Source organism: Sorex araneus, chromosome 5, assembly GCF_027595985.1.
Source record: "Sorex araneus isolate mSorAra2 chromosome 5, mSorAra2.pri, whole genome shotgun sequence".
Taxonomy (NCBI): domain Eukaryota; kingdom Metazoa; phylum Chordata; class Mammalia; order Eulipotyphla; family Soricidae; genus Sorex; species Sorex araneus.
Genome location: NC_073306.1, coordinates 144,241,232 through 144,259,790, shown reverse-complemented (window position 1 = coordinate 144,259,790; position 18,559 = coordinate 144,241,232). Strand labels below are relative to the sequence as shown.

Sequence of the window (18,559 nt, the reverse complement as noted above, 5' to 3'; positions counted from 1 at the left end):
CATCCCATGTGTTCTCCTGAACCTGGCAGGAGTGATCCCTAAGAACAGAGCAAGGAGTAAGCCCTGAGCATGGCCGAGAGTGCCCCCAAAACAAAATTTTTTAAAAAACAGAACCTGTAGGATGATGAAATGATGGACAATGGCATCATTTTTCACAGCACATTTCCTTACTGCTGAACAATTTCAGAACATCTCCCCACCAACATACTATCACATCAGCACACAAACGAGCTTATCAGCACCATCACAGCACCATCACCACTATAGGAACCATCACCTATCAGCACCAGTAGCACCAACACCATCATAATCAGCATCACCACTGTCATCATTACCGCCACCATCACTGTCCTGCTATCTGCTCCTTTCACAAATGTTCTCCCTCCCACTGAGCCCCAGGTGCAGTTTCTGAGTACAGACCCAGGAGTAACCTTCCAACCATCAGGTGTGGACCCCCGAAGAAAAAAAAAAGAAAAGAATTAAAAAAAAAACCCCAGACCAAAAAAAAAATTTAAAAATGGGGCTGGAGAGATAGCACAGCGGGTAGGGCGTTTGCCTTGCACGCAGGTGACCCAGGTTCGATTCCCAGCATCCCATATGGTTCCCTGAGCACTGCCAGGGGTAATTCCTGAGTGCAGAGACAGGAGTGGCCCCTGTGCATTGCCAGGTGTGACCCAGAAAAGCAAAAAAAAAAAACAACAAAACCCAGACATTCCAGCTGCTTCTAAAGGCCACCTGTGCAGTGGCCCTCACCCTGCCATCACCCTGTCCTGACCGAGAGCCTGCTCAATCCTGGGTGTTGGGCCTGATGGTGAGACAGGAGGAGGAGAGCGAGGCAGAGACGCGGCTTAGGTAGCACGTCTGGCACAGTGAGGCCGAGAGCTCCATCGCCAGCATCTCTGGAGTCCCAGTCCCAAGCCTCCACTTCAAGCCCTCCAAAAAAGACTGTCTCCTTGAGCTTTCCTTCTGCTTCCAGAATGCAGTACAGACCAACTCAAGTCCCTCGCAGACCAGTCTCAGGAACTAAACATCTCGTCGTCTGTTTTCCTCACACTACACTGACCTGATGGCCACGCTGCTCTGGGGCACGGAGCTCCAGGTTCCTCTCCAGCAAGTCGGGGGATCAGGGCCGTACGCGAGGAAAGCTCTCAGGAAAAGCTTCTCCCCACTGTCACTCATGGCAAGAGGAGGAATAAAACTGCTGTCTAGGGGCTGGAGCGACAGCACGGCAGGTAGGGTGTTTGCCTTGCATGCGGCTGACCCGGATTCGATTCCCATTATCCTATATGGTCCCCTGAGCACCACCAGGAGTATTTCCTGAGTGCAGAGCCAGGAGTAACCCCTGTGCATCGCCAGGTGTGCCCCAAAAAGTAAAAAAAAAAAAAAAAAAAAAAAACCTGTTGTCTACACATCAGCCTTCTGACATTCGTCTTGAGACATCTGCTCCCCGACACTCTCGCTCAGTAGCTTAGAAATATACACACGGGACCGGAGAGATGGTACAAGAGTTCAGTGCATGCCTAGTATCCAGCACAACCCAGTTGAGGCCACAGCCTCTCAGCACCACCCGGCAGATCCCAAGACAATCACCCCGATCTGACTGTGAAAAACCAATTACTCCCCCATCTACACCCTGACTCCCCTGTCTGGCTGCAGGCTCTGCACCGCCCGCCAGCACACCATTTAACTATCATCATTTCATACTAAGTTTGACAGTGGGGAGAAAAAAGTCTACAGATCTAGTTCTTCAAGGACTATATGGTGACAGGACTCAAACCAGGATGGGCTCCATGCAGGGCAGAAGTCTTAACCCCTGTACTATCTCTTGGAGCTTCCCTAAGTATTTCTGACATAACTGCAGAGCAGGGTGGGACTCATTCAGTAAATCACATGACATTTCCGCTTCTACCGTGAGGCCCGAAATGGTATTTGAAATATCCAAATGGCTCTTGCTAGAACAAAGGATCCTCACGTTGCTGAACAGAACTGCCCTTTACATTTTCTTCTCTACTCTTTGGGCCATACCCAACAATGCTCAGGGCTTACTGCTGCCTCTGCACTCAAGCAGAGGACCCCAGGTGTGCCGGAGACTGACCCCAAGTCGGCTGTGTGCACGACAAGCACCCTGCCCACTGGACTATCTCTCCAGCCCAAGATCCACATATTTGAATGGAAAAAGCATCAACTAAGGGAAGTCCTGAATCTTCCAGATGAGAAGTGTTACAGATGTGCACAGAGTAAAGAGAAAGGATGGCTCAGAGCCTCCTGACATGAGCAGTCCCCACGGAACAAAGCTGAAAGGGCACAGGAGTCCAAACTGGGCTGGCCTACCACCCCCTTTCAGAAAAAGTCACTCAATGCCCCCAGGAAATCTCCCTTCACCAAGCAAATAAACAGTCAGTGTCCTCCAGCTGCATCTGAGGCGGTGATGATGCCCCATAGTTCCAGCAGGGCAGATGGCCGGAGAGGGTGAGAAGTGGCGACAGTTTCAGCCACCGTGGGCAACACTGGGTATGGCGGTGGGCGGGGACCAACTCCACTGCCACTCACTGGTAAGCAGATGCGCCCGACTGCGCTCTCACGGAGACCCACATTGTACCCAGGAGCCCAGGCACTGAGGCCAACTCCAGAATGGTAAGGCGGGCAAGGGAGGGCACTAGGGGGCTAATTCATATACTACCATCTTCCATCTCCCTGCCCAAAAAGTCTCCGGTCAAAATAGGCCATGGGGGGAGAGGGAGGGGCTAGAGAGACAGTCAGTGGGTAGGGAGCTTGCTTTGCATGTAGCCGACTGGAGTTCAATTCCTGGCACCTGATATGGTCCCCTGAATATCACCAGGAGTGATTCCTGAGCACAGAGTCAGGAGTAACCCCTAAGCATCACCGGGCGTGCACACACACAGGCCCACATGGTGGTGGGCCAGCTCAGGTGGGAGGCCACAGGAGTGAAAGGGAGCTCCAGCCAGCAGTGCTCTTTCCCAGAACCCTCATCTAAGCCCAGACAGATGAGAGGACAGCAGGGATCTCACACACGACCATGGCCAGAGACAGCCCAAGGCACAAAGGGACAGCAAGCCATGGGGTACAGTCCTCAAGGGGCAGGTCCCAGAGCAGTGAGGTCAGCAAGTGAACCCAGGTGACAGGGTTCCCGCTGGAGTCTGCACATTAGGAAAGAGCATGCTGGACCTGTGTAACCTCAGAGAGCCAGCCCTGCGCAACCTCAGAGAGCCAGCCCTGTGTAACCTCAGAGAGCCAGCACCGGCACAACCTCAGAGAGCCAGCACCTGAGTAACCTCAGAGAGCCAGCACCTGAGTAACCTCAGAGAGCCAGCACCTGCGTAACCTCAGAGAGCCAGCACCTGAGTAACCTCAGCGAGCCAGCACCTGTGTAACCTCAGAGAGCCAGCCCTGTGTAACCTCAGAGAGCCAGCACCTGTGTAACCTCAGAGAGCCAGCATGCATGTGCCATCCCATACATCTAAGCAACAACCCCCATGACAAATGGAGTTTTAATATGAATAAATTTTTACTGCGTGTTGTTAAAAAAAAAAAAATTAAAAAAAGGTAGAAATCAGAAGGGAACACCTAGTAGAGACTATTGGGAGGACCCACTCAGGTTGAAAGCTGCGTGCCAAAAGTAGACTATAGACCGAACATGATGGCCACTCAATAAATACCTCTATTGCAAACTACAACATCCAACAGGAGAGAGAACAAAAGGGAATGCCCTGCCACAGAGGCAGGGTGGGGTGGTGGGGGTTGGGGTAGGGGTGGTGGGAGGGATACTGGGAACATTGATTGAGGAGAATGGGCATTGGTGGAGGGATATAAATGAAATGCAAACATGAAAGTTCATAAGTTTGTAATTGTACCTCATAGTGATTCATTAATAAAAAATTTTTAAAAAGAAAAAAAAAAAAGAGCATGCTGGATGAGAACAGCTCAGGGACACGAACGGCCACCGGCAGACAGTGAGGATGAGAGAAGGGGTGTCCTGCTCTGGACCAGACATCGAGGGACAGGGCAAAGGAGAGACCTGGACACTGGGGAGGGATCCAGACCCACCAACTAAAACTAGACAATCATCTTTAACTTCTATTTTTTGTTTCTGTTTTGGGGCCATGCTTGAGGATGCTCAGGGTTACTCCTGGCTCTGCGCTCAGGAATCACTCCTGGCAGTTCAGGGAAACATACGGGATGCCAGAGATTATACGCAGGCTGGCTGGATGCCAGGTAAGCTCCTTATCCACTGTCCTAGCACTTCAATTCCTTTCTAACTTCTTAAGAATCTGAATCCGTGTGCACATGAGTGTTTAGCACCCTGGTACTCAAGTGACAATGAGGCACACTAGGGTTGGAAAGGTCTAACTGTCAGGTAAGGGCCACCAAGAAAGGAAGCATCAGATTCTAAGTTGGCCACGGATCGACCTGTCTCTCATGTCCCCCAAACTTAATCAAAAGTCACTGCAGTCTAAGAGAAAAGATTAACTCCAATAACCCCCTCTAATTATGTGATGTCTCCTAGCACCACCTCAGGCTCGAGTCCCGAACCCCACACATGGTCCCCTGAGCACCGCGGAGGAAAGTCCTGAGTAGAGCCAGGAATCTGAACGCTGCTGTAGAAGTTGGCAAACAGAGCGCACTGTGAAAGAGCTACTGTTTCTATCATGGTTCGGTCAAACTGGCTGACCCTCAGATGAGCACACGCTGACGTCAGGAATCTGGAGGGAAAGGCTCCAAAGCTGACCTCAGCTCAGCCCGCCGGGCTGGACACGCACCAGCCACCCCAGGCCAGTCACTGATCCTTCGACACTCACTGTGATGTGGTTGTAGATGAGCTGAGACCACCCGAAGAGGTCCGCCAGTCTGTAAAAGGCCGCCAGCTTGCAGCGCAGCAATTTCTCCCCTTTGTCATAGGCAATCGAATCCGATCCCCTGAGGTCATTCACAGGAGTCACCATGCCAAGACCTATAAGGAGGAAACGCAAGTCAAAGACTGACCGTTCCTAATCGAGAGCACACTGACCAACAGCTGCAACCAGCAGGTGGGAGTGGGCACTCGGGGCAGAAGCCCCCCAAATGTGAGCACTCTGTCCCACCCCTACCCCCACATACTGAGCTTCAAAGTCCCAGAAACTTTCAAGTTTTGCACTGAAAGCTTCTATTTTGTCAAGACTAACACAACTGTATTAGAAATTATTATAAAGGTAGGAAAAATGTGTAAGATACAGTATTATTAAACTGAAAATGGAAAAACGTTGATTGGAATTGTTTTTTGTTCGTTCTTGCTACACGAGGCAAACTCTACAACATGCCCAGCTCCGAAAATGAAAGTTATTTTCTTTTTTGTCCTGGTGCTCAGGGCTCGGCAGAGGACCATGGCGCCGGGCAGGGAAACTGGGCCTCCTGTGAGCAGGGCTCCAGTACAAGCTGCTCTGACCTAAGCAGAGGATTTCTTAACTACCTCTTTGTGTGTGAAAAGGGTTTATAACAATTGTCTACATTATAAAACCAGAAACAGAAGAATCAATTTTAATTTAAAAAAAAAGGGCAGAGTCAGGGGGATAAAGTGGCTAGAGGTGACAAAGGGACAGTGATAGAGCTTCCCAGGTATGTTGATGGGGGGGTACAGGAACTTTGTACATAAATGTTAACACTATTATAACCATGTTAAATAGACTCAATTAAATTATTGTTATTTAATAGAGAAAACTGCCAATTAAAAGAGCAAGTTCTAAAATAAAGATAAAAATCAAATTAAATTAAAAAGTCGGCTCTTGAGGCCAGAGAGATAGTGCAGGGGGGGTTAACATACTTGCCTTTCAGGGCTGGAGTGATAGTTCAGTGGTTAGGGTATTTGCCTTGCATGGGCTGACCCAGGTTCAATCCTTAGCATCCCACAGGGTCCCCTGAGCACTCACTGCCAGAAATAACTCCCCAATGCAGAGCCAGGAGTCAGCCCTAAGTATCACTGGGTAAGACCCCCCCCAAAAAAAAAAAAAGACACTTGCCTTGCAGGAGCCAAAACCAAGGTTCAGTCCCTGATATCCTATATAGTCCCTCCCGGCCCTCCCCTGCACCCCTGCCCCCCCCCCCCCCCCCCCCGAGTCTACCAGGAGTGATCCCTGAGCAGAGCCAGGAGTCAGTCACAGAAACTGCCAGGTGTGGCCCAAAATCAAAAAAGACTGATTCTTTGAGTAGATTAAAGTAAAAAAGTGTAAAATTGAAGTGTAAAATCATATATATTCTCTAGTAGACTCACCAACAACCAAGTAACCAGGAGAAGGCAGATGATGACTCTACAGAAGCAGAAACATTGCTACTATCCGACATGCTGGGGCCTTCCCGCTCTACAGAAGCCTGTGTTCTCTTGAATACCTATCTCCTCTCCCCTTACACTTCTCTATTTCTTTCAATAAAAACTGTTTTGCTTCACTTAAATAAAGGCAGGGCTTGGGCTCACCTGGAAGAACTAACAGAGGGTGTGTCCCCACAATGAAACAAAAATCAAGATGAAGGCTTCACCTTCCTCAACTGGCAGGCTTACTTTTCCCACCTCCACACCAGGTGTTACAAAGTTGTGTGCCCATCAACGTCACAGTGAATGTGCTAAACACTGACGGGAGGGGCATGGGACACCAAGTGTCGGCAATATACATGCATTGTGTGTGTGTGTGTGTGTGTGTGTGTGTGTGTGTGTGTGTGTGTGTGTGGTGTGTATTTTATTTTAAGCAATGTGATTTACAGTACTGTTAGTGGCAGGGTTTCCTGCATAAACCATTTCAGCACCCCATCCCCTCCTTCTATTTCCTCCCCATCCTGCCCTTCGGTATGCATTCTACCGAGGTCAGTTCTCAATTCCTGCTGCCCATGGGTGTATTATTCCCCTACTTCAGTTCTTTATGTCCCGCATGTGAGAGCCATCATTCTGTGTCTGCCCCTCTCCCTCCAGCTAGCATGGTCCTCTCCAGGCTCATCCACGGAGCAAAGGCAGCCGAGCCCATGTCTCTGCACCAGAGCTCCCATCCCCGGTACTCACTCATGTTCAGGGCAGCCATCCCTCCCTGTGGGGCCGCCGGGTAAACGTTGGGGACATTCGCCGTCATGAAATCTGCAATCTGCTGTAATGCCAGCAGACCTGTGGGGTTTTTCCCCTTCTTAAACTGTTCTTGTATCATTGACTCCAGTTCTTCACAGAAAGCCTAAAAAGTAGCAAATGAAATCATAAGACACCAGTTTTTTTTCTGTCCCTGGACTGATTGTCTTTACCAGGAAGACAAGTAGATCTTCTCACCTGGCACATTCTTCCAGAAAAGTAGCTGTACAATGTAAAAGGTTAGAATTGTTTTGTTTTGGGATTTTTTGTTTGTCTGGTTTTGGGGCCACACCTTGAAATGCTCTGTGGTTATTCCTGGTTCTGCACTCAGGAATCACTTCTGGCTGTGCTGAGGGGATCATACAGAATGCTGGGGATGAAATCTGGGTTGGCCGCAGCAAGGCAAGCCCCTTACCCACTATACTATCTCTCTGGCCCCCACACAAGAATCTTGAAGATGCATTCTTTTCCTAGGAACCAATTCTAAAGCAATAGTTAGAGATGTGATCACAGCTCTCTCTTCACAAAGACGTGCACTCCTCAATTCCCAGTGAAGGTGAACAGGCACATCCTACACTCTGCAAAGCAGAGGCCAACTAAATGCAGAGTGCGCCTGCAATGGACTCTGGGCACACAGTCAACAGAAAAGGCCCAAAGAATTAAATGCCTAACTGCTCTTGATACGCTTATTTTAAGTGAACAAGATTAGAATGAAACACATCCATTTTTGTAAGAGCAAATATCCAGACAGTAAAAGCAAACAAAAATGTCCGTTGCAATTCTCTTAGTGATTGTTAGGATATTTTTCATGTTCTACATTTTGTGCTTCACAGTATTTTCTTTCATATACGTTTTCAAATGTATATAAAAATATATGCTTAAGTATAAAATGTGTATTATATAGAGATCGGAGCAACAGTACAGCAAGAAGGGCTCTTGCCTTGCACGCAGCCAATCGGATCCCCAGCACCATTTCCAGATATGGTCCCCAAACCCTCAGGAGTGATTCCTGAGACAGGAGTAAGCGCTGAATACCACTGGGTGTGGTCCAAAACAATAGCAGAAAGATTAATAAGTTGAGTTGTGGTGATTTTAACATTAACTACAGCAGTGGGAGCAAAAATACAGAGGTGAGGTCATTTCCACAAACTGTGTTAGAATAATTTTCTCACAGACTAGGGATGCTATTCAGTAGTAAAGCTGCCTTGTGTAAGTGAGGCCCCGAATTCAATTGCTGGGACCAAACACACATATAATAGCAGTAATTTTCTCACCCATCCTATAAAGAAATATCTTTTTGTCAAATAATTATCAAAGACAATGATTATACACCTCTGATTATAAACACTCCAAAACTTGTAGAGAATTCAATATTGACCAGAGGTTTTCACTGCTTGCACTGAAATTACATTATGCACAGTCCACCTTCACTTGAGTGAAGCAAGGAACAAACCACACGCTGCTGGAATGCAGCCAAGTGCCCAGAGTCTCTCAGAGCCCCTCTCTCCCCCAGCATGATGAACTGCTGCAGATACAGTCTGCAGTGGTCAAGGGGAACCAGGAACTGAACAGCACTTTGTAAGGGAGCAACAAATCAATGAACGTGGTTTTCATCCATCTGTTATCAAATGCGGATACACAGAAAGGGAGAATGCACAGCCTGAGGGAACACAGTCAGAGATACAGAACCTGTACTGAGAGCAGAAAAGGCTCAACAGGCTGGTCCTTTAAGCACTGCCAGGAGCAGTCCTCAGGCATAGAGAGAGGAGGGTCGTCTGAGCACTGCCAAGGGTGGCCCTGAAACAAAGCAGGTCCTCTCTGAACAACAGGACTCCAGCCATGGTCCAGCCGGCTGGAGACGCGGCTCCACCGCTGAGCAAATGCCCCACATGTCAAGTTCCCAGTTCAATCCCAAACGCCAAATAAATGAAAGGAGTTCCTTGCGCCTGTGGGCCCACAGTATGAACATTCCAGCCACCTATTACAAATCCACACACTTTACATGTTCCTCCACATAGCTACATACCAGAGGCAGATATGAGCAGGACAAAAAGAGATAGGCTTTCCACAGAGAGCGGAAGCTTAGCTTAAAAAAGAACCAAAAGTCGGGGCCAGAGAACCAGTATAGCGAGGAGGGAGCTTGTCATGCACACAGCCAACCAGGTTCAACCCCCGAGCACTGCCAGAGGTAATCCCTGAATACAGAGCCAGGAATAAGGCCCCCACCTCTGGTGTGGCCCCAAAACAAAAAAAGAACAGAAAGTGGTAAGAGAGCACAGTGGATAAGGTACTTGTCTTACACGTAGCTAACCCAGGTTCCATCCCAGCACCACATATGATCCCGGAGCATGACCACAAGTGACCCCCCGAGCACACCTGGCACCCCACCCCAACACATCAGTGAGCACGCAAGCAGCAGCACAACAGCAAGGGGGCCGTGAGTCCAGCACAGGTGCTCTGCAGCAGCCACGCAGCAGGGCCTCGGGCCACCAGGCTGGACCCCAATGGCCTCCGCCCAGCAGGCACCAGCCAAAGACCGAGCATGCATCCTTGGACTGACCTCCTAACAGCTCCAAAGGGCACAGCCTGCTCCTGTTCCAGGGGCAGGCCCAGTAGCCCACCCACCCTTTCCAGGCCTTCCCAACCTCCTGCTGAGATCCTGGGTCCAACCACATTCCCTTGTTCAGCTGCCGACACTCCACCACTTCATCCAGCCAAACCCCAGCCCTAGTTCACACAAGACTTCACCCTTCGAGCTGGAGCGATAGCACAGCGAGTAGGGAGTTTGCCTTGTACATGGCCGACCCAGGTTCGATTCCCAGCATCCCATATGGTCCCCTGAGCACCGCCAGGAATAGTTCCTGAGTGCAGAGCCAGGAGTAACCTCTGTGCATTGCCGAGTGTGACCCAAAAGCAAAAAAAAAAAAAACAAACTTCACCCTCCACCCAGGCCAACACGGTGCAGGAAGCAGAGGTCGGACTACTTACCCTGACCTTCGGGGTCAGGGATCTGCTCGCTCTGCCTCCTCAAGCCTGTGCCTGGAAGCCCCCGCCCCCAGGCCTGTTCACGGAGAGCAGACAAGCGGTCTGACAGCATTTGCGAGAACTTTCCCGTCCCCAGTCTCAGTGCTCACAGGGCTCTGCGCTCCTTCCTCAGGTGGACCAGCCATGCCGGAAGGAGAAACCCAGCCCTGGCAAAGTGGTAGAGCACCTGGCCTCCCATCCCCTCCACCCTGCCCCATGGGACTGGCACACACCCGGGCCACAGGGCATCCATGGAGTCTCCTGCGCTCTCCCCACACTCCTGTTTCCGGCTCAGCCAGGACGGCAAGCTGGCTCTCTGTTTCTCCCTCGCCTCTGCCGCCCCACCACTAGCTCCTGGTATATTCAGAAGAAACTCACAGGAATGCCCATCTCTCCAGTCGATCAAGTCACGTCCTGAGGGGACCAGCACTTGCCCTCTTGCCATCCACAATACTCTCTACCAAATGAGCCCTGCCAAACATGCCCCGCTTGCGTCCTCTTGCAGCCCCCTGCTCTGAGGCAGAGCCCTGCACCTCCTCCCTCCACCATCCCCACATGCGCCACCACTTACGGCCCAGCCCAGAAACAGCACATGAGCAACTCCCTCCACCAGGTACGCTTCCCATTAGGCTTTCTGCGTGACTGTTCCCTCCTGCCTCTCAGAATTCAGATATTGACTTCCTTCCACGAAAAGGCTGCTCTAGCCTCGTTCAGTCTGATCATCCGATGTTGCTTCCTGCTTTGTGCTTCAGTTTAGAGTCGGTTGGATGCTGGCCTGGGTGCCACACTCCTGTCGAAATGCATCAAGCTAGAACTCCAGATATGTGCCATTTACTCTGAGCTATTCTCAATAACACGCAGCAGTCACCAAACAAAACCTACAAGCCAGAGGCCTCATCCATCTCGTTCACCGTGAATTCCAGCTCTCAGACGAGAACACAGAGATAAGTCATGTCTTTGTAATATAAAGGGTACGTCAGTGCCCATCTGCCAATCAGAAATGCGGCACACAAGGGAGCGGCATCCACATGAGGCGGCCGCCCTGCTGGACAGCAGCCCTTGCCCTAAAGGGGCAGGACTGACAGTGACCACAGGGAAATCTAGTCCTGATCAGGGGCCCCACACCAGGAGAGTAAGCAGGACTGTTTCAGAGACAGGCACTGACACCAGCAATGTTTCAAAGGTTCAATACACAAAACCCTTCTGGAGAAGGAGCAAGAGGAAACAGGAGAACCGGCACCTCCAACCCTTGCTCATACCAAAGACTTTCCACTTACCAGGGCTGAGAACCTGAACTAAACAAAATGCTCGCTTGCTTTCTTAGTATTTTTAGGAAACCCAAGCTTTTTTTTTTGTTTGTTTTTGGGTCAGTCACTAAAAAGCAACTCCCAGCAGTGACAGGAATCAAACCCAGGGCCTCGCACATACCAGAGTGCTCTCTCTCGGAGCCCTATCCTGACCCTGACCCAGATTCTTCCCACAGCCACATGGGGCAGTGTAGCTTCCATGTTAAGAAACTATCTCAGAAACAGCAGCTCAAAAGCGCTGTGGGGAGAGCTGCGCGGAGGAAGCCACTTACCGGACTCTGCAGGATCATGGACACCCTCTTCTTCTGCTCCATCATGTTGAAGTCCTGGCGGAGGTCTGGGGCCATGTTTCGCTCTCGCAGGTATTCTGGGTTGTTCTCATCCACCCTGTCAAAGTACCTCTCTTTGTGAGGGGCAGTGGTCGGGGGTGGTGAGGTCACCACTGCAGCCCGAGTATCACCATTCATGGCACAATCTTTCTGGATTCCTGCAGAATAGAAATAGAAGACAGTGTTTCTAAATCAGTGTGTAGAGGAAGAACTGGGCTCAGCTAGCCACGCAGAGCCACGACGTGATAGGGCCCTTTGTGGCCTGAGACACAGGCTCTCAGCCCTTTCCCACCTTCCCACACGCGGATGTACGCATGCCGTGCTCTCACCCAGACAGAAGAATGACCTGCCCGCTCATACAAAGTGAACAAAGTATCAACTGTCTACCATAAAAGGCCAAGCCGAGATTGTCCACACTGACAGTCAGCAGTGCTTCCTGCTGAATGTAATTTACTGTATTTTTACCAAAAAGCACAGGGAGTGATGCCCTACACAGCGTCCAGAACGTGTCACCAGGCAAGAGGCTAATGTGTTTGGACTTGGGGAAAGAGTTCATCAACAAAGGGCCGGAGCGACAGCGCAGTGTGTGTGTGGGGGGGGGCTCTGCCTTGTATTCGGCCAATCCAGGTTCAATCCCCGGCTTCCCACAGGGTCCCCGGAGTACAGCCAGGAGTGATTACTGAGTGCAGAGCCAGTGCAGTCCATATGGTTCACACCCCTGACCATTGCCTGGTGTGGCCCCAAAAGCCAAAAACCCAACATGACCTTCTTGGTTCAGAGAACAGTGCTGAAAAAAAGTGAAATCAGATCTCTTTCCAACGCCATACACAGAAGTTAAGTCAAAATGAACTAAGACCTTGATATCAGACCTGAATCCATAGGTGCAGAGAGGAAAACGTAAGCAGAACCCTCCATGAAACTGAAGCTAAAGGCATCTTCAAGGATGAAGCACCACTGACCAAGAGGAAGCAAAGACAGACAAATGGGACAACATGAAGCAAGAGGCCTCTGTGCCTCAAAGGAAATGATGCTCAGGGTACACAGACAACACACACAATGGAATAAATTATTTACCCAACACTCATCTGATAAGAGTTAATATCTAAGACATATAAGGCACTGATAGAACTTGACAAGAAAAAAACACCCAGCCATATAAAAACTGGGGAGAAGAAATGAACAAAAACTTCCCCAAAGAAGAAATACAAATGATCAAAAGGCACATGAAAAAGTGCATCATCAGGGAGATGCAAATCAAAACAACAATGAGATATCATCTCACCCCACAGAGACTGGCACACATTCAAAAGAACAAGAACAAGCAGTGCTGGCGCGGGTATGGGGAGAAAGGGACTCTCATTCACTGCTGGAATGCCGACTAGTCCAGGCCTTTCAGAAAACATATGAACATTCCTCAAAAACTAGAAATTGGGGCTGCAGTGACAGCACAATGGGTAGGGCGTTTGTCTTGCACGCAGCTGACCTGGGTTTGAGTCCCAGCATCCCATATAGTCCCCCAAGCATCACCAGGAGTAATTTCTGAGTGCATGAGCAAGTGCATAACCCCTGAACATCGCCAGGTGTGACAAAAAAAAAAAACTAGAAATTGAGCTTCCATATGACCCAGCAATAGGGCTCCCTAGGAATATACCCTGGAGGCCCAAAAACACACTGCAGAAAAGCCATCTGCACTTCCATGTTCACTGAAGTGCTATTCGTAACAGCCAGAATTTGGAGTCAACCCAAGCTCCTGAGAAAAGGTAAGTGGATAAAGAAACTACGGTATATCTACACAGTGGAATACTACGCAGCCACTAGGAAAAATGATGTCAAGAAAGCTGCTTATACATGGATGGACATGGAAAATATCATGCTGAATGAAATGTGTCAGAAGGAGAGGGGCTGACAAAGAATGATGACATCATTTGTGGGATTAAAAAATAAAAAACATAGAATGAGACTAACACCCAAAGACTAGAGAAACAAGGGCCAGGTGGGCTTGTGCACCCACAGTAAGGAGTTTACCACATGTGGGGCTGGGGGTGGGGGAGAGCAGTTAGGACAGAGAAGGGACGACTGTGACAATGATAACTAGAAATAATCACTCTAGACAAGAACTGGATGCTAAAAGGAGGTAAAGTGATTTGATACCCTTTCAGTAGCACTACAAACTACAGTGCCTAAATGGGGAAAAGGAGGAAAAGAGAAAATTGGGGGAGTTAATCTATCTGCCATAGAGGCAGGCTGGGGGTGGTAAGAGGGAAACTGGAGACACTGGTGGTGGAGAATGTACACTGGTGAAGGAATGGGTGTTGGAACACTATGACAAAGCCGGTCACAACTCTGTGACTGTGTATCTCACAGTGGATCAATTAAAAAAAAAGTGTTGACACAGCCTGTGCACCCTTACTCCTTAGCCATCCCCACGGGCCCACATGGCCACATATCCTTACTCCTTAGCCACCCCCAGGGGTCCACCTGGTCCACATACCCTTACTCCTTTAGCCACCTCAATGGACCCACATGGCTCTCACTCTGTATTTGTTAGTGCCAAGCTTTCATCTGAAAGAAGTTCAAAGCACTAAACTATACTAATCCTCATGAAATATCTGTGCAGGCCAATCCCTAATTACAAGTTCTGTGTCTGCCAGTACTAAGTCCAGCCTGAAGGACATATCTGCAGTGTCTACTGAGCCCCAGTGCTAGAGGATTTGGACCACTAGTCCAGCAGAGGGACAGACACTGCAGTAGAAAGAGGTCATCAGCATACAGGGGCAGGTGGGCAGCCAGGAGAGGGAAGCTGGACAGCAGACTCGAATGTGACAGGAGGGAGCAAAACAGCAACAAAAGTAGTTTCTGGCAAATAGTGGACAAATGTTTCCATAAAAGAGAAGCAGTTTCTGACACATAGCAAACATGTAAACACACGTTTTTATAAATGAAGGGCAAGAAGGAATGAATGAAATGAGATGAAAAGTATTCTCAGATGCCACAGCAGAGGCTTAATTTTGGCTTGGCTTGGGGGCCCCTTTAGACAGTGCTCAGGGTACTGTAGCTGGGTCTCGCCCATGGAGAGCACTAGCGGCTGCACGATCTCTCCAGCAAAGCTCTGCCGACAAGTGAGTGAGGAACAGTTCAAGTCCTCAAAAGCAAGCAATGTAGGAACTTGAGACTTAAATTGCAAATGAAAAAAGTGTTTCTTCCAATTTAGTGTGGACAAAAAAGATTAATTCCAGATGGAACACAGACTTAAACACAAGTACAAGTTAATTCTCAAATTGTGAGATTGTTTTTCTTTTTCTAAGAGGAAATGCAAATCTTCAACACTTAGGGTAAAGCAGTCTTTTTTATTTTGGTTTGGGGGATAGGGGTCACATCCAGCAATGCTCAGAGACCACATGGGATGCTGGAGATCAAACCCGGTTAGCTGCATGTCAAAAAAGTGTCCTCCTGGGGCTGGAGCGATAGCACAGTGGGTAGGGTGTTTGCCTTGCATGCAGCCGACCCGGGTTCTATTCCCAGCATCCCATATGGTCCCCTGAGCACCGCCAGGAGTAATTCCTGAGTGAAGAGCCAGGAGTAACCCCTGTGCATCGCCGGGTGTGACCCAAAAAGCCAAAAAAAAAAAAAAGTGTCCTCCTCACTGTACTGTCGCTCTGACCACAGGGCTTAACACCATATCTGACATGACAGCAGGATTAACTGAACCTTCTAAAATGGAAAATATTGTCCAGAGAGATAGTACAGGGGGCAAGGCACTTGCCTTGCCTGCGGCCAATGTGGGTTCCATCCCTGGCATCATATATGGTCCCCCATGCCCCAACAGGAGTGACTGCTGAGTGCAGGGAGTAACCTCTGAGAATCACGGGCTGTAGCAAAAAAAAAAAAAAAAATTAAATTTAAAAACGTTTCTGGGCCAGAGAGGCAGTTCAGGGGTTAAGATCTTGTGTTGCTTCCTGCCAAGCCCAACTCAAATCTCTGGCACAACACATGATTCCCCGAGTTCCATCAGGAGTGATCCCTGAGCAGAGTCAGGAGCAAACCCCAAAGCATAGCTGAGTGTAGCCAAAAACCAAAAGCAAAACTTAAAAAGTGAGCAGCAAAAAAAAAAAAAAAAAAACCCGAAAACATCTCAAATAAACAAACAAAAAGCCAAAGGCACCATGACATCAGGAGCACTCTTAGTCTTTAAGAAATACCCATCCTGGGTGAGTTCAACGGCTGGAGTGGAGGCCCTGAAAGCCAGAATGCTGGTTCCAATTCCAGCAAGGTCCCGAGCACTTCTGGGTGTGGTTGTTGCCCAAAACCAAAATGAAATTAGAAACTCAAGTATGAATGCTACAATGAGTTCATGGCATAAAAATGCCTACGAAAAAGCATGAATCCCAGCGTCGATTATGTTTGAACACACAGGCAGACGGATGGACGGAGCATATCTTTGGAGAATGCTATTTCTAAATGATGAAATCATAGATGACTGCCATCTCTCTCTCTCTCTCTCTCTCTCTCTCTCTCTCTCTCTCACACACACACACACACACACACACACACATACAGTGCGAGCAATGACCCACAGCACATTTTTGGAGAACTCTATTTCTAAATGATAAAGTCATAGATGACTGCCATCTTCTTGTCCAAAAGTGAGGGGTTTTAAAGTAAGTACTGGAAGATGAATGTTAAATAAGATTAACACTCCTCCTCTAGGGACCCGGGAAGCAATACTCTGCCAAGAATGCAGTTTGCAGGCCTGGAGATAACCAACTGTGCCTCAGAACATTGTTGCTCACCCAAGTTATTTATTTCATACTTAGGAGGAGTAACTGAGCCTCAGATCGAAAACCAAAGTTTGGCTTCTCTGAAATATCTGAGTTCGTTCTAAAGTTTTCAGATTTGATCCCAGCTGGGCATCTTCCCTCTGACACAGATACTTTGCTAATAATTAAAAACTATTCCCATTATTCACATGATTTACCTTTGAATCCCTAAAGGCAGATTCTCAAAACAAAGCATGAAACAGGAAAGTAGCCAGTGAGGCCAGGGATGCAGCTCAGTGATAAGAAGGAGATCTTGCACATGTGAGGCCCTGGTTCAATCTCTGGCACCACTATCAAAACCAAAAGCAGGGGCTGGAATGATAGCACAGAGGGTAGGGCGTTTGCATTATACACGGCCAACCCGCGTCCCATTCCCAGCATCCCATATGGTCCCCCAGCACCGCCAGGAGTAATTTCTGACTGCATGAGCCAGGAGTAACTCCTGTGCATCGCTGGGTGTGACCCAAAACCAAAACAGAACAAAAACCAAAAGCATAAGGCCGGAAAGATAGAACAGAGAGCAGGGCACTTGCCTTGCATGCAGCGAACGTGTTTCAATCTCCGAGTTGGTCCCCCAGCCCTACCAGGCATGACCCCTGAGTGCAGTCAGGAGTAAGTCCTGAGAACAGTTTACTTGTCGTGTGACCATCACTCCTGAAACAATATCCTAACCTGGCACCTCTCCCTCCCCTATTCCTGGTAACCAAACCAAAAAACAACAACAACAACAACAACAAAAAAACACTTTTCGTTTGTGATTTGGAGGCCACATGTGGTGGGTGTTCAGGGCTTACTCTGGCTCTGTACTGTCATGACTCCTGGTAGGGCTCTGGGAATTTTATGGGGTGCCAAGGATCAAATCCATCAGTCATGTACTAGGCGAGTACTCTACCCGTTGCACTATTTCTTTTTTGTGTTTTTTGGGATCACACCTAGCAATGCTCAGGGATTACTCCTGGCTCTGGACTCAGGAATTACTCCTGGCGGTGCTTAGGGGACGATATGGGATGCCAGGGATTGAACCCAGGTCTTCCACGTGCAAGGCAAATGGACTACCCACTGTAGTATTGCTCCAGCCCCCACAATACAACTTTTGAGGGGCCAGAGCAGTAGTCAAGTGGGAAGGGCACTGCCTTGCATGCAGCAGACCTGGGTTCGATCTCCAGCATCCCTGACTACACAGCTAGGAGCAAGCGTTTAGCACTACCAAGTACAGCGATCAACATCCACTTCTGAAGCCCCGTCAGAGGCCCAGGCTGTACTCAGTTTCCAAGTGTCCCCTACAGCATTTCTCGGAAACCACAGCTGCCAGGGGGCCACGGATGAGAGCTCATGGGAAAGAAGTGAGGAGGTACTGAATATGCTCCGGAATGATTAAGTGGTGTCCAGTGCTGGGTCCTTGCCTAACAGTCTGGCAACTGTCCCGCAGGAGGGCACGGAACAAGGTGCTCTGTCAACCTGTACAGAGCTGTCCCCCTGCAGCAGCAAGAGGGGCCCAGGGCTAGGGAACGATGTGCCACCAGGACATCGTCAGATCGGCAAAGAAGCTTCTGATGTGGAACAAAGAAGGGTGGAGAGGCGATGGAGGAATGATTCCCGAGTAAGCCCTGAGCGTCTTCAGGTGCAGTCCATAATCAATCTTGAACTGGAACGAAACCTTACTTGAAGAGGGAGGCTACAAGCCCCCAGCAACCTGGATTCTGGAATGGGTACAGTACCAGGCAGTGAGAGGCAGGGAATAAAAGATGGGCACTGCCCCCAACTGAAGTAGAGCACACCGTGAGTCTGCCCCAGGCCTTCCATCCCCAACAAGTCTCCACCCGCCAAACAGAGGCCAGGCACCCACCTGTGCTTCCGAATCTCCTCCGATCTGGGCTGACTCAGCCTGTTCTGCTTGTGCCCTTAAAGCTCAGGGAAAGCCTTTAATTACTCTGATCAGATTATTTCTATTCCTGTATCTCTACATGTTCACCTGCAGATAGAACT

The 18,559-nt window shown here is 49.1% G+C and overlaps 1 protein-coding gene across 12 annotated transcripts in view; it reads right to left on the bottom strand.

Moving 5' to 3' along the window:
- The window catches only part of ADD1 (adducin 1), a 69,315-nt gene that overhangs the window by 22,574 nt on the left and 28,182 nt on the right, over positions 1-18,559 (bottom strand). For 11 of the 12 annotated variants that reach the window (XM_055137312.1, XM_055137313.1, XM_055137318.1 and 8 more), the window contains exons 2-4: positions 11,700-11,914; positions 7,040-7,202; positions 4,818-4,969 (exon numbers count right to left, since the gene is read on the bottom strand). In XM_055137312.1, the coding sequence (XP_054993287.1) occupies positions 4,818-4,969; positions 7,040-7,202; positions 11,700-11,894 (510 nt within the window). In that variant the 5' untranslated portion in view covers positions 11,895-11,914. Of the gene's footprint in view, positions 1-4,817; positions 4,970-7,039; positions 7,203-10,691; positions 11,014-11,699; positions 11,915-18,559 lie in introns of those variants that run through there. The other variant, XM_055137316.1, reaches the window with a different exon arrangement.